This window comes from Vigna unguiculata, chromosome 10 (genome assembly GCF_004118075.2).
Source record: "Vigna unguiculata cultivar IT97K-499-35 chromosome 10, ASM411807v1, whole genome shotgun sequence".
NCBI lineage: Eukaryota > Viridiplantae > Streptophyta > Magnoliopsida > Fabales > Fabaceae > Vigna > Vigna unguiculata.
This window is the reverse complement of record NC_040288.1, coordinates 32,296,921-32,313,652: the sequence shown is the minus strand read 5'-3', so window position 1 is coordinate 32,313,652 and position 16,732 is coordinate 32,296,921. Positions and strand designations below refer to the sequence as shown.

Below are 16,732 nucleotides of genomic sequence, written 5' to 3'. Positions count from 1 at the left end.
CCCTCACATATCTTTCAACTTATAATTAACACTAACTCTACTCTACCTACATAAGTGATGCCAAGGTAAGGGTGATAATAACTTATTTATCATGCTAATTGACCCTCTTGATTTGGTTTATGTCATGAACTTTGTTTCTTTGATGTTGAAATGTATGGTTTTCACAATGTTTTGGGAAGTGATGACCATTTTTTTCATCATCTTTTATAGTGACATGAAAGTTCTTAAGTCAAAGAAGAGATTAAGTCATTTCAAGATTTTCTTGCCAAGTGACAAAATGACTTATCTTTTTTTTTTTATCAACAAAGAATAAAATTAAATTAGCAGAGCACTTGAGGGGTGCTCTAACTCTTATACAAAAAACCTGTATGATTTGATGCATTAGCTTAGTATCATAACATCACCAGCCACAACCCAACCAAAACACTTGGTTACAATCTATATAAGCATTATGATCCACAACCAAAAGGACCATAAGTGAGCATCTATATCAGATCACCTAACATAATATATACCAAACGCTAACAAAAACTAATTCTTCTTTTTGATACAGAATAATATTGTAGATTGTATATAACGCTGAAAGCATGAGCTTTGGATTCCCTAGCCAAAAAAATATATGCGGAAGTTTAGCCTTGACGGAAGTCTTGCTAGTGTCCTGGTCTGTCTGTTTTCATCCTTTCACACAGCATCCACCGACTTTCCTTCAAGTTGTTTTATGGCTTCCTCCATCTTGTTTACTGATTTGCCTTTTTACTTTAGTTTATGTAGTCTTCCTTCTATCCTTCACTTAAGAATCATGGCTCTCTTAAACACATATCCTTCATCTGTTTGCCTGAAGCACTTAAACACACAACAATTATCATATCAAAGAGATTTTAAGCAAGTATAAGGAGATAGACACCAATCACTATATGAGAATTTTACAGATGAAAATTTGTGTTTCATCCATACCCATGCATTTACCTGTGCAAGACCAAATATCTCAATAGGGTCTACTTTATATTGCTTGAAAATAACCCCATTCCTTTGTTTCCAGATTTCTCCTATGATTGCTAACCACATTCCTTTCCAAACAAGATTTTGCTGCCTATTAAGGTTAACAATGTTGAAATGTTGAAAGTTGTTCCTTACCATAATATGAGATACAGTGCTTAAGCCTAGCCACTTATAACACATGTTCCACACTTTTTGGGATTCTTTACATGAGATAAATAGGTGCTCTATAGTCTCTTCACATTCTAAACAAAACTCACAAAGACTATGTTGTAAGTAAGTCCCCCTCGCTAATAATTTAGTCTTTGTTGGAAGCTTGTCCAAAAACAGTCTCTAACCTAGTACTTGTACCTTCGGCGGAACTCTCATTTTCCATAAAATTTCAAACACTCTATTCTCTCCCCCATCATGGGTTCCTTGCAGTCTAATTATAAGCAGACCTAACTGAGTATATACCTTCCCCATCTTCCTTCCATTTCCACATATCTGGATTCCCTTTAGTAAGGCTCTGGTTGATGAGTATTTGAAAGAGTTGTTCCTCCAACACTGTCTCCCATAATAGTCTCCGTCTCCTCCAAGTTAGATCCCAAATCCATTCATTCTCTTCCCAATGTCTTACCTCTTGTAGTGATTTTCCTTTACATTCTGATATAGAGTACAGTCTAGGGAACTTATGACAAAGTGATTCTTCCCCTATCCATTTATCTTCCCAAAGTTTGACCTTTTTTCCTTAACCGATCACCCACTCTATGCAGTTGTCAAACCAACGCCCACTCTTAGTATTTCCACACACTTTGTGGATGTCTTTCCACCTCTTTGAAGTTGTCCTAGAACCCTCCATGAACCATACTTTGAATCCAAGATCTGTTTCCATACTCCATGATCTTCCACTCCCAATCTCCACTTCCATTTGGCTAGGAGCGCTGTGTTAAAGTTCCCAATATCTCTAATGCCTAAACCCCCCATCTCCTTTGGCTTACAAATATTTTCCCAACTTACCCATGCTATTTTCCTAGCTTCAGATCCCCAAACCCAGAGAAAATTTCTTTGTATTTTGATGAGTTCCTTTTCGACACTCTTCGGCATTTTAAAGAAAGACATATAGTATAACGGGAGAGCAGAAATTACCGATTTTATGAGGCACACTCGTCCAGCTACGGAAATTAGTTTTCCTTTCCAACTAAAAAGCCTATTTCTAACTTTATTTATCACTAGTTGCCAAAATTGACTCCTCCTTGGGTTTCCACCAATTGGCATTCCAAGATACATGAATGGGATTTTCATATGTTTACAATTTAAAATATTGGAGAATTGTTTAAGTAATGTTGCCTCCAAACCCACTCCTCCAATTTTAGTTTTGAAGAAATTAACTCTAAGTCCTGAGGCCAGTTCAAAACTTCTCAATATAGATTTTATGACCCAAGCATTTTGAATCTTTGCTTCACACATAAAAAGGGTGTCATATGCAAATTGTAGTAGTCCCACGTTAATAGCCTTAGATCCCACATGTACTCCATAATACAAATTTTTTCTTTACAGCTTGTCTGACCATCCCTACTAGACCCTCTACTACTATAAGGAAAAGGAAAGGTGCCATAGGGTCTCCCTGTCTAAGCCCTTTTTTAGGACAGAACTCCCTAGTAGGGCTCCCATTAACCAAAATGGACACTGTCGATGATTCCAAACATTCTTTTATCCATCCAATCCACCTAGCACAAAACCCCAGTCTAACCATCATATAGTATAGAAACTCCCAACTAACTGAGTCGTAGGCTTTTTCATAATCCACTTTGATTATTGCCAGTCTCTTGTTCTTAGCTCTATATTCTTCCACCACCTCATTGGCTACCAAAATGTTATCTAGTAGTCCTCTTCCTTTAATAAATGTCGATTGAGAGTAATCTATTATCTTAGGTAATACACTTTTTAGCCTATTTGCAAGGATCTTAGATATAATCTTATACACACAACCAACTAAAGATATAAGTCTGTAATCCTCCATACCTAGCAGGTTTAGTTTTTTTGGAACAAGTGCTATGAAAGAAGCGTTACACCCTTTTGGAATTTTCCCTTCAGTCTGGAACCATCTTATCGCTTGACAAACATTCGTCTTTATTGTGGCCCAATTATGTTTTATGAATGAGAAATTGAAACCATCCGGGCCTGGGCTTTTATTTCCTTCACATTCATTTATGGCTTCCTCTATTTCATTGTCGCTTATATCCTTCGTTAAATGCCTATTGTCATTCTCTGAAAGGTTTGGGAATTCAAAATTGTGTAAATTAATGCTCAGACTCTTGGGTTCAGAAAAATGTTTTTCAAAGGTTTTTCTTACCTCCTCTCTTACCTTAGTTGGATCCTCACACCACACTCCATCCATATCCACTCCTTTTAGCTCATTCATGCTTCTTTGCCATCTAATCTTAGAGTGGAAATATTTAGAGTTTATATCCCCTTGTTCAAGCCATTTAACCTTTGCCTTTTGATTTAACAGAGAGCTTTCCTTCTGTAGGAGTAATTTTAACTCACTTAGAAGGTGCATTCGTCTTGATCTATCACCTTCATCTAAATTACTTTCATCATCCTTCTGATCTAGCTTCCCTATTTCCGAACTGAGGCTTTGTATCTTTTGTCCTATTATTCCAAATACCTCTTTGTTCCAGGCCTTTAAATCATGTTTAAGCTTTTTTAGCTTTTCTTTTAAAGTTGTCATTGAATTTCCTATCCCAAAATAAGACTCTCAAGACTGTTTGACCGTGTTCTTAAAGGATGGATCCAAAAACCATATATTTAAAGATTTGAATGGCTTAGGTCCCCAATCCATTGTAACCGATTTAAGCAGAAGTGCACAGATACTTACCTCTAGTGGGAAGAACACTCTAATCGTTGGGCCAATTATGCATTCATTAATTAATTGCAAAATAATGTACATAACTACCTCTCTCCCAATGAGAGAATATGCTAGTCCAACAAAAAGTCACATTTTGGTAGTGGTTTCAAGCTGAAAGTTGAACATGTTGAAGTAACTTGTTGGAGGGAAAACAAATTTAAACATTGCGTTAGAGTTTAAAGTTGTTTTGAGATACTTAAGTGTTACAAAAGTATTTGTTTTTGGGATATATTGTGTAAGAGCCATGACGAGCGAATGCAACATTTGGTGTTTTGAGCTTTTGGTATTAGAAGCAAAGAGGAGGTTTTAATCTGTGTGTTGTGAATTTGGAGTCTCGATATTAAGAAATACATTATATTTTCTATTAACAAAAATTAATTTAAACTAAATTTAATTTATTTTCACTTTATTTCTAAAATTGAGACAAAAAAGAAAGTTTTATTTAAAGTTATTAATACACATCTCTTAAAAATATATCTATCAAATCATTTACAAATTTTCAAAAAAAAATTCTTCAAACTTTTTCACCTATCCCTTCACACATAATACCAGCATTAATTAAAAACGAAAATTGTGCTGCCTAACCTATCAACAATTTCTTGATAAGTGGAAGAAAGAAAATAAAATAGAAAAAAAAAAAGGTATAACTAATAAATCTTTACCGTTTATTTTAAGAAAAAAAACGGTTAGAGAGATTTCTTTTTTTGTCGTGCTTAGAACAATTCTTCCAAGAGTGAATAAAAAAAAAGTGATATAGCGATTCAACTTTTTCTTTTATTTTTTGAAAGAATATTGATAATAAAAGTATATAAAATTTTGTATATATTTATTTATTTTTCTTGGCTATATTTCATTGATTCAAATAATTGGAATAAGTATTTTCCCTTTTTTCAATTTATAAATTTGAAAAATGTAACCTTTTTATTCTATTTTCTTTAAGCTTTATTCTTCAAACTGGTCCTTCATCGATTGAAGCATCAAGCTGCAAAAATCTGAGCCCATGAAAATATTGTTTTTTTCTTCATCAAAATAAAGCACAACTTTGTTTTTAAAATTTATTCATAGTGAGTTGGATTATTAACTGCATGCATGAACTCTGTAGTTCTGTTTCCATAGGGTAGCATTAACACTACTGTATCCTTATTGTTAATAAGTTGTCAGAAATTGGATTATTCTTTTCAGTGAAAATATATTTATATTCCAATTTTCAAAGAATGTCCCAAAATCACAGGAGAAAAAGACAAGAAGGACAAGAGTAATTAATTATTATGTAAAGAAAATTTTGGCAATAATAAAACCAAACATTGTGATAAAATAAACCTAAAATATAGATAGAGTTTGGATTTTGAAGGGTGAAACACGAATTTCAATTTTAATTTTTTCAAAATTAATATATTAAAAATTGTTATATATTAATGTATTTTAAAAATTCAGTACCATGAAAAGCATCTTCTCAGTGCAGATTTATTCACTCTAAAATGGAGAAACCGAAAGACAAAAGATTGAACTCTGACAATAAAAAGCTTGAAACACTCACAACCATCAAACCCAGCCATGTCAAGAAACTCAAGAAAAAATGTTATCTTAAAATGAAAAAGACTCAAAAAGACATCATAGAATTCTCCTAAATTTTTTTTTTCTAAATATTAATGACAAAACAATAACCCTAAAACTCACCATAATGTGCAAGTTGCTTCATTTTGTTTTTTCCATATATCTTACCATATAGCAATCAAACCTAGAACTGAAACAAAAACCAAAAAACAAAGAAAAAGAGTCAAAAGACAAAATCATTGAACAAAATAACCAAAATGGAATGAATAAAATGAAAGAAGAGAGGAACAAGACATACCATGAGAGTAACTTGTAACCAGCAACATCAGAAACATGAGCCTGCAACTTTTTCCTACCACCATTTATTACATTTTGCTGAAGACCACAATGTGAGAAACTCAAAATTCTTGAAACTTTGCTTAATTTCTTGATCATAAGTAACTTCACATATTATGCAGTAAAGAAAGAGAGGAAAATGATGAAGAAAGTGTGGCACATTTTCATTGAAGAAGAGGGAGAAAATGTTAGGTGGAAGATGAAGTTGGTGATGAAAAGGGAAGAAAATAAGAAGCAGAAAGAGAAGAGTATTGAATAATGGAAGCAGAGGATAGCAGAGTGACAGAGAAGTTTGAGAAGCCAAGAGGAAAAGCAAGTACGATGTGTGTCAGAACTGCATCAATATTTGAACCTCTTTTCCTTCTTTTAAGATACTTTAGCAGTGGCCAATGTTCTATCTTTTCTTCATATTTCATCATTTTGCTTAAATCAACGTCTACATTTAATTTTTCTTTCTTTAATATATAAAACATATAAGAAAATTTTGACATACAGTACTAATCAACCAAAAATTTTTTAAAGAACCTTTCTGCATTGACTTTCTTACCAGAACCACAATTACTTTAAAGAAAGAAGAAATCTTTTACAAACTCTACGAGATTACTTTTTATTTGTTTTTCATTGTTCCAAAATAAAAACTGTTAAAAATTCTCTTATGGAATTTCTTTTTATAAATTTATTAAAAAAGTTTGTAAAGAAATTTTTTTTCTGTTATTTTCTTTTAAGAATTTTATGGATTTTTTTTTATAAATTTATTAAAAAAGTTTGTAATGAGATTCTCTTATGTTAATATTTTTTTAAGAATTTTAATCGACATGTAATTATTTTTTATAAAATTATAAAATTTGTAAATATTTTTTAAAAAACTTATTATAAAAATTATTTTATATAAAATATTTTACAAAAATATTTGCAACAATTTTTTGTAATTTTATTTTTTATAATAAAATTTATAAGTATTTTTTAAAAAGAAATTCAAAACAAAGTTGACAATATATATAAATATATATATATATATATATATATATATATATATATATATATAATTTTACAACCAATTTTTTTCAAAATAGCATATAAAGCCACGTTAAAATTTTCATATAATTTAGTCAAAATGCCAATATAATTTTAAATTATTATAAATTATAATAATAGAACATATAACGTAATCATGATTTTAAAAATTTTAAAAAGTTAATACAATTCTAAAACACCTAATAAATAATCATCCCAAAATATTAGTATTTTTTTAAAATACAATACAAAAATTTAAATTTTATTTTTAAATTTTAATCTCAACCCAATATTCATTTGGGTTATTTATTTATTTAAAACTATAATCTATGTATGTATGTACATTTCGGTTATTTATTTATTTAAAACTATAATATATGTTTGTATGTATTTGAGGCTATTGATATTAAATATAAACTTTTGGAAAGGGATGAGATTGGTTAGAACGAGAATGGTTTCATTATTTCATATCCATTTCTATAGAAAAAATTTAAAAAAATTATCTTCATTCTCATACTCAAATTCAACATGTATTACACTTTTGTTTCATTTATATCTTCATTTCCACCAAGTAACGGGTATATACAGGTTTCTATAACTGTTTTTTTACTATTTCAATATCAATTAATTAATTTTTATAAAATAATAAAAATTACGGTAAATGAGACATGATATCATCAAATATTCAATACTAAAATGAGTGTTTATTTCTTCAATATCAAATATTTATAAAGAAATTATAATTGTATACATTTTAGAATATCAAATAAAATTATATGAGAACCAAAACATTTATTAAATTTGCAAACATTAATGAGATCTAGTTGATAAAATTTAAAAATATTTTTAAAAAAAAATATACAAGAAAAATATATTTAAATTATTTTTAAATGTCTATTTACTTCAATTTTTTAAATTCTAATGAAATCTCTTTTTTTATATGCTAATAAAAGTTATAAGGCTTTTTTGTAAAAAGAGGTCACTTTGACCAAGAATTTGTAAAAAAGGGTCGTTTGAATTTTTTTTGCAAAATAGGGTCAAGTCGTGGTGGTGGAGGATGACATTAAAGGTGAAGTCGTCCTCCACAGTGCCGGTTTCTTTTTTTTTTTCCAAAAAGCGAAATCGTGCTCTCAGAAGCCGGTTTCTATATATTTTAAAAGTGAAGTCGTCCTTGGGCCTGACGACTTCACTTTTTGGTTTTTTTTTTTTTTACACATTCAACTTTATATATATATATATATATATATATATATATATATATATATAATTATATATTATTTAGTTTTTGTTAAATATTTATTTAAGTAAAAATATGAAAAATAGTTTTAAAAAAATTCTAAAATACTTAATCGTTAAACCTTAATACAAAATTAAGAAGATAAAATGATACAAATTAAAAAAATATTAAAAAATCCTTCGATAATTATATTTGAATATTTAATTTGTTAATGTTTATTTTATTTGTGGTTTAGTTAGTCTACTAACTATCAAGTATCATTTAATAAAATACTAAATTTATAAAATCAAACGAAGAAGTAGAGAACGTTTTGACCAAATCAGAAGAAACTGGCGAAAAAATCGCCATTAAGAATGACACTTTATTTCTCTACTGTAAACAAATATTTAAAAAAAAAACTAAATAATATATAATTAATATATATATATATATATATATATAGCTGAATGTGTAAAAAAAAAAAAATAAACCAAAAAGTGAAGTCGTCAGGCCCAAGGACGACTTCACTTTCAAAATATATAGAAACCGGCTTCTGAGAGCACGGTTTCGCTTTTTGAAAAAAAAAATAAAGAAACCGGCACGGTGGAGGACGACTTCACCTTTAGTGTCGTCCTCCACCACGACGACTTGACCCTATTTTGCAAAAAAAAAATTCATCGGACCCATTTTTACAAATTCTTGGTCAAAGTGACCCCTTTTTACAAAAAAGCCAAGTTATAATATATCACTTTATCAAAATCACACAAAGAACAAATATAAAAACTAATAATAATTAAACATTAACATAGATCTTTCATCTTTTGAACTTCAATATATGCTGGATGGTGATATAAAAGATTCATAGTTCTAATATCATGTTAAGAAATGGACTTTAAGTCTAACAACTTTATAAAATTGGCTTGTAAGGTGAGGTGTTCACCCACTCATATATTCCAACATATTTGAATTGTAACCACAATTTGTCACCCCGTTTTTAAAATATAGTTATTAAAAGGGTAAAATTAAAAAAAAAATGTGTAGAAAAAATGGTGAGTTCCTTTTATTAATGGTATAGATTAATGATATAATTGAATTATGAATGCATGCAAATATGTCATGAGAAATAATGATTTATACATAATATAAAAGTGAGGCATGATGAATTGTGAGAAAGTTTTGGGATATTAAGATTTTGAAAATCACTATGTTGGATATTGTGGATGAAGAGTTAGTTATGAATTGATTGCTTGGTCGATCTCTTTTGAAAATTACTTGTGGTAATTTGGTTTTTTAAATATAATGATTGAGATATATGATGTCCTCATAGTACTAAATTTTTTTATATTATATGAAAATTTTCTTGCAAATTTTTAAAAAACTTTACAAGAAAATTTGTTGTGAAAAGTATTTTATACAAAATATTTTGTAAAAAACTTAGCAACAATTTCTTGCAAATTTTTTTTCATAATAAAATTTGTAAGTATTTCCTATAAAAAAAATTTAAAATAAAATTAATAGGAAATATGAGTTTTTTTAATAATGTCAGTTGACAAGTAATGATTCATACCTAAAATAATATTATTGGTCAAGTTATAATATATTAGTTACAAAATCCATAAAATAAAGGAGTGAAATATTTGTTTCATGTGTGAAACATGATTAGTACGAGGCTTACGAAAAATGTCGAGTTGTATATTTATCCTAATATGATGAAGTTGAGGCTTACGCGTCAAAATTGTTTACATGGAATCTTGTATAATTTATTGAATGATATGTTTGATTTAAGAACATTTAGTGATGTTAGTTTTATGGATTTTTAAAATACAAGATGACAAAGATAATATATATATAAACATGAGAATAAATATGTTCTAGGTTCGGATAAATATATCCAACAAGTATAGAAATATTTTTATCTTCTCTTTATATGGTTGTGTGAGGGAGGGAGATGTCATAGATATAGATAACATAATTATTTAAAAACTAAATTAAATTTGAAGTGAAAGCTGAAAATCACAAAATAAAAAATAAAAAATCATGAGTTAAATTAAAACTAAGGAAATATTTATAATATAGATAACAGAGATGAAAATAAAGAAAAGGTTTTAAAAGTAAAACTTTGAGCCTCACCTATAATCAGCAATGTAGAAGATAATATTAAAAGATTCCAAAGATCGAAAGAACAGAGAATTGATTGACCTAAAATCTTTTTCACCTTTGATTTATTGGGTTTGTTCCCATAAATGGAGAAAGGTTTTGGTGGTGAAGAAAGGAGAAATAGACATGCACAAAGTTAGAAAGAAAAGCATTGCTTTAACATATGGTAAAACCATTGTCTGTACTTGTATCCAATTACAGAAACCACTAAACAAGTCTGAAACTTTAAAAACAGCCAAAACACAAAGATCAGTCCTTGCATATAGACAATAACATAAATCATATACTTAATTCTTCAACAACATTCATTCTTCATCAAAGGATCCATCCCTGCATGAAGTTTGTCTCACAAGCCATGCTCTTTGGAACATTAGATGCCTCAGCCTGAACATATTGTTGGTACCTGTTCAAAAGTAAGACCCTAATTTACAATTTCTCACATATTCATATTTCAAATGAAAGTGTGCATAAAGGAAAATTTGATTAATTACCCTATTTGCAAAAAGGGTTCAGTCTGGTAATCCAAAGGGTTGGTTTGAGGAGGTTGAAAGGGAAAGCCACTATTTCCAGCAGCTGAAGTAGAGCTCCACAAGCTTTCCATAGCTTTAAGATTAAATCCCTCTGATTCAAGCTGAAAACAGATTCAATTCGTGAAGAAATTAGAATCAGAAAAAAAAAATGACAAGACATGTATCTATCCTATGTACTAGAATGCTGCATTTGTCTTAGGTACAGAAATTGTTTGGTTCCAAAGTATAAAACCTTCAGTCTGAGCTGCTTGTTCATATCCCCAAGATGACGCTCCTGCAACATGGGTCAAAATTTCTGAGCTTAATTTTTTGGATGATTACAAAAATGAAAATTTTAAAACCAAAAGTGTGTGTATGTATAACAATCCTCACCCTTCTGCGAAGCTCTTCCATTTGTTCAATCATGATTTGTGTCTGCAATTCAAATCAAATTTAGGTAATAAATCATTATATATTTCTACCTTAATAGATTGAAATCAGCACTTTATGAATGAAATATACATAAAAACTAAACCTGTTTTGAGATTTCTTCAAAACTTCAAATAAAAATTTGTTTAGAAATCATTCTCAAGATTGCTTCTCTTCGGATAATACACATTTTATTTCATTTTCACAAATTTACTCTTCTTCCATGGAATGCTTTGGAATTATTAAATCATGTTAGAAGTAAAAATTAGGACTCTGACACACAAGAAAACAAAACTTGCTAACTTTACATAACCTTCCGGAAATTAAACTCCCTTTCTGTTCCTTCACCTTCTATTATTATATATCTGGTAACAGTGATTATATTTACACATACTATATATATATATATATATATATATATATATATATATATATATATATATATATATATATATATATATATGAGAAAGATTATGAAGCATTAAAGTACTGCAATTGTTGTCAGTTTGTTGTATATAGGCACATGGTTTAAAAGCTAATTAAGGTAAAGCAGCAAGAAGAAATCCAAAGAGCAATAAAGAGAAAATTCTATAAATATGTTGGCACCTTCCTTTGTCTGGCTTGTGCTAATGCCCCTTCAAGCTGTTTCTCAAGATTCTGCAACTCCTTTATGTTCAATGGTCCAAGATCTTCTCCAAGCAAATGCCTAAAATCACAATAAATTCCAAACTTTATTTTTACATTTTCTAAACCCTGTTACCATATTAACTCATCTTTGTTTCTCATTAACACTCACTTACATGTCATCATGTATATAGGTATTCAAAAGTAAAATAACTTTTTCATTCCCTCTAATGTTCTTGAAGTTCAGTTGTAGTCTTCGGTATAAAATTATCCATTTTTAGTCATTGTGAGAATGTGCCACTTTTCTATGATTTAGAGAATATTTTATTATTTAAGAGACAAAGGATTGCATTATATAGAGGAAAAATATGATTTTAAATAACACTTTGAAGGATTAAAAAAGGGACAATATTTCTAGAGAAATTTAAATATTTCATAAATATACTGTAGAAATAGTGAGCATTACCTCTGGGTTCTTTGCAGAGACTCGTACTTTGCCTTCAGCTTTGACACCTCTTGGTACCAGCTCTGATTGCAAAAACAAAAATTCATTAATTGTGATTAAGAAGATCAAATTATATAAATATAGAGATGCATCATATATCATTAAGAAAATAATAACTATGAACTAAATTAAATATTGTTGCAGACAAGGCTATTTTTTTTGCATTCTTTCAAAGAAAAAAAAAATTATTACTGATGGATGAAATTGTGGTTAATTGCAGAACATGCAAGAGAAAAAAAAAATGTGCTTTTACCCGTTTACTCTTGTTTTAAAGGACAATCCATGAAAAAAGAAAAAGAAAAAACTTCACCTCTGTCGTTAATCAAGACCCAGAGACCCAACAATGAACATGTAGCAGACAAAATTCTCATGTAATGTAAGAATTTTAAAAGCAATTTGTTTTAATTGAAGTGTTTAAAATGTACCTAATAATAAGTCAAAAGTGTTATGAGGTGGAAAATGGAGACAGAAAAAGTTGGTGAACACGTACCTGAGTTTCACATTCAACGTGTTGTTCATCTTGAGGAGTAAACGAACAACGTTGGTATCGGTCAATAGTTTTTGTAATGCTGCGAATTCAAGGAAACTGATTAATCAATATTTACACCAATTTTTGTTTTTTGTAATAATGTGGGCGATGATGAACATTTCAAAGTTTTCTGGATTATTGAAGTTTATTTATGTAAACAGAACTTTGAAACTCTAATTAATAGTTTGATTATGTATGCAATTCCAACTGGTGAACTCAAATTTGTAAAATAAGGACTTCAAAAATTTGGTAGGTTTAGGTTTAAATTTGAACGATTTCAATAAGTGGAATGATTAGAATTTAATTTGGAGGATAAGAGTGGATTAACTTTTCAAATTATAAAATTAAGCCATAGGGTTTGCACCAGATATAATGCATTATTTTTGCATAATATATTATGACACACAAAAAGGTTTTATGGCTAATTATCGATGTTTGGTCAACATTAAAAAAATGTATATGCACACAAAATTCTTCACATTATTTTTCTGTACTTTGGTTTCTTGACACAAAATTATTTAAAAAACTTATCCTTATAAATTCACCTCTGTATAACATAGAATCAGAAAAACAATATTTAAAAGCGACTATTCGATGATCATTGTACTCAAAAGAGACAAATTACTCAAGTATGTTTCAACCTGCAGACATGTTCTTCATCAAACCAAAATATCCATACAAGACCAATGACAACCAAGAATAAATTATTTTTCACAAAGAAAAATGACTCATGTATATAAAAAAATTCATCAACACTTGATATCCACCTAAAAAAGAGTAGAAGAAGTAGATTTACAGAATATATGAACAAATAAGAGGAATAAGATAGAAAGAAAAAATAAATGTTTAATATGCTGTATATAAAATGAAGGTGAATGTGTATTATTATTTTTTCACAAATAATCTTTATTTAACCCATTTGATCATTGTGAACACAAAACATTATGATTGTAACAACTGAAGAGGACCCAATTCTTATATTTTGAAGATGTAAAAACAAATGGAGAAATTATGGCAAGTGTTTCAGATCAAGTACAGCTACACCTTTCCACAAATCATGAATAATTTCATATGTATCTCTTATTCCATGACAGATAAAGCTAAGATAACGAAATGATCTGAAAATTTTGAAAGTGACTCTCCCAGATTCAAAAAGAGTTTCTCTTTGAAATAAAAAAAAATGAAATTAAATACAATACATAGATATATTAAGTAAAATGTTTCATGTCCAAAAGAACACCCAAATAATTGTTTTCAGAGAAAACTAAATGGTGAAATAAGTGAGAAGATAACACACAATTCGAAAAACGGTAAAAGAAAACAAGACAAATCCACTTTCTCAGTCTCTAACGTTATGACCACATAAACTCAAACATTTCAGCAGCACATGCGAAATTTTGCGACAGATGTAATCATGTTCACAATAATATGTTAACATCTCAGAAATTGTAATTTTAGCTTAAATTTAGAACATCTAGAAACATATTTTGTTCTTTTTCTGGTTATAGTTTTCTTTTCTTTTTCCTGTTTTCATATTTTCAACAAGTCGTGCCATGACTGGACTCGGATAATACCCATTAGGGCTAGCAGAAAAGGAAGAAAAAAACATGCTCCATGTTTCTTTTTCTTTTCCTTTTTAATTTATCATCACCCAACAGATGAAAATAAAACCTAATTAACTAACTACAATAAGCCATCATTCCTCCATAAACATGAGAGAAAATGCAGGATAAGATAATTAAGGAGATTAGATTCCCTGAAAGAGAGAGAGAAAGAGAGAGAATCATCTGATCATGTAAAAGACCTAAGAGTAAAAGACAACAAAGAGAAGCAGCACCAAAGTGTTTGATTGCAGAGTCCAAACTCAATAAATAGTATTTTTTTGAGAGGAGACAGTGATAGAACCGGAAGATCAAAGAAAGAAAGGTTAAGAACCAGATTGTTGAGTGTTAAGAAGTTGAAGGGATTGTTGGAAGGTGATGAAAAAGTAATATTATAATGTTGGCATGTAGAGGAAGAAGGTGTTGTGAAAGCCCTAGATCTTGCACAACGGTACAAGGAGTTATCAGAAGCATGTCCTTTGAATTAATTACAGTATGTTACGAAACTGGGTACATATGATTGCTTTGTTCCTTTATTTTCTGAGAGAGAAGGAAACAGATTGTACTGTTCCATCAGTAGATCAGTGTGCAAAGCTGAAAGCTTTATCTCACAAATAGAGAGATATCAGGTGGAAGGAGTATAAAACGTGTCGATCTGTAATTGGAAGAAAGAAAAACTCCTGAAATTTTCCCCCTAGAATCCATGCCATGAAAGTTCCTAATAGAACCCCACAGGGGTAAAAGAAATGATAAAAAAGAAGGAAAATAGGCTTAATTTATCATAAGGGGTGACAAGATCCAGTGATCCAGAAAAGGAGAAGCTAAGAGAGAGAGAGAGAGAGAGAGAGAGAGAGAGAGAGAGAGAGAGGGAGAGAGGGGGGTCTGGTGTCAGGTGCAAGTGTTTGAGAAACAAGTTAAATTAAACCAAGAACGGTGACTGATAGAAAGAAGAAGAACACAAGGTACAAAGGAAAAAAAAAATGAAAAATAATGGTGGAAAGTGAGTGATGAAAGAGGTGTGTTGGGAAAATCTTAAAAACATCAAATTCAGTCGTGGCAAAATAAAGGAAAACAGAAGCAGAAACCAGTGGCCATTTTGGTGAAAGAAGCTGATGCAAAGAAGAAAGTGAGTTTGCTCAGAGAAGAGAAGAAGGTATCCATCTCAGCAACACACACACACTCACTCACTCAGAAAACCCAAAATCTAAAATTTTAATAGCTATTGGGATTTGCACCTCACAAAAATGGACACAAAAAAACTTTCAATTTTGCAGTTCACACACAAAGAAAGAGAAAGAGAGAGAGAGAGAAAGAGAAAATACCCAACATTTCCAAATTCATAGAGCTTCCCTCTGCTTGAGAAAATGATGAGGGCAACCTCAGCATCACAGAGAACTGAGAGCTCATAGGCTTTCTTGAGCAAACCGTTCCTTCTTTTTGAGAAAGTAACTTGGCGGTTGATTTTGTTCTCTATCCTCTTCAGCTCAACCCTCCCTCTTCCCATTTTTTTTTCTCTCACTCTCTTTTTCTGTGTGTCTCGAAACAATAACTCTAACTTTATGAATTATTATTAGAAATTGTGTGATCAACCCTTGATATAGAAGAGAGAGTGTGGTTTAGTGCAAAAGGGGAGAGAGAAAGAAAAGAAAGTAGTAGTAGCAGCAGTAGTGGTTGTTGTTGTTGTGTTGTTGTGATGAGATACAATATGGTGTGTGTTTCAGAGAAGTGGAAGTTAGTGTGCTATATAGAAATAGACAATGAACACAGAAAGGGGCACACTTGATCTTCTTTTACAAAAAAATGGAAACCCCAGTTATTCTTATTTTTATCTCATTCTCTTTTCCCAATTTAATTTTAGTAAATATGGTCCCTTCTCTATACCTCCCTGCTCTCTCTTCCTGCTATACTTTTAATTTTGCTGCAGTTTAGGGCAAGTGAAAGGGAACTCCCACTCCCACGCGCCTCTCCCCTCCACGCTCCCATGTGAACACCCTCTTCACACTTCACAAGTATTTGTGGAAATGCACTAACCACTGCCTGCTAACTCTGTTTACCCTAAAACTCATATCATCACCAAACCTTTTGCACCAGGTTGACCAATAACTTGTACAAAATATCACTGAGATATCATACTCATCATTTTCACACCATCATATATATTTATACTCAACTTCACTTTTAACAATATCATATATACTATTATACTCTAAATTATTTTGGTATAAGGTGACTTAGTAATCAGACAAAAAAGAAGAAGAAAAAATTGATTTTTTCTGATAACGATTTAAAGAAATAAGGTTGGTTTGATGAATTTAAAATCGAGAATCAAACAAGTTCTGAATTCACTAAGAAAAACTTACAACTTACCGATA

At 30.3% G+C, this 16,732-nt stretch overlaps 2 protein-coding genes across 2 annotated transcripts; both read right to left on the bottom strand.

The window, feature by feature from the left end:
* Positions 1-1,743: 1,743 nt before the first annotated feature.
* LOC114165552 (uncharacterized mitochondrial protein AtMg00310-like) lies at positions 1,744-2,082 on the bottom strand. The gene has a single exon (XM_028050144.1). It carries the CDS (start codon positions 2,080-2,082, stop codon positions 1,744-1,746), a length of 339 nt encoding a protein of 112 aa, XP_027905945.1.
* An 8,217-nt stretch (positions 2,083-10,299) lies between these two features.
* Positions 10,300-16,152, bottom strand: LOC114166639 (agamous-like MADS-box protein AGL6). The gene is made up of 8 exons (XM_028051391.1): positions 15,683-16,152; positions 12,721-12,799; positions 12,192-12,253; positions 11,708-11,807; positions 11,066-11,107; positions 10,926-10,967; positions 10,655-10,794; positions 10,300-10,566 (listed from the first exon to the last, which is right to left on the bottom strand). Exons 1-8 carry the CDS (start codon positions 15,862-15,864, stop codon positions 10,479-10,481), a joined length of 735 nt encoding a protein of 244 aa, XP_027907192.1. The 5' UTR covers positions 15,865-16,152; the 3' UTR covers positions 10,300-10,478.
* Between the last annotated feature and the right edge of the window lie 580 nt (positions 16,153-16,732).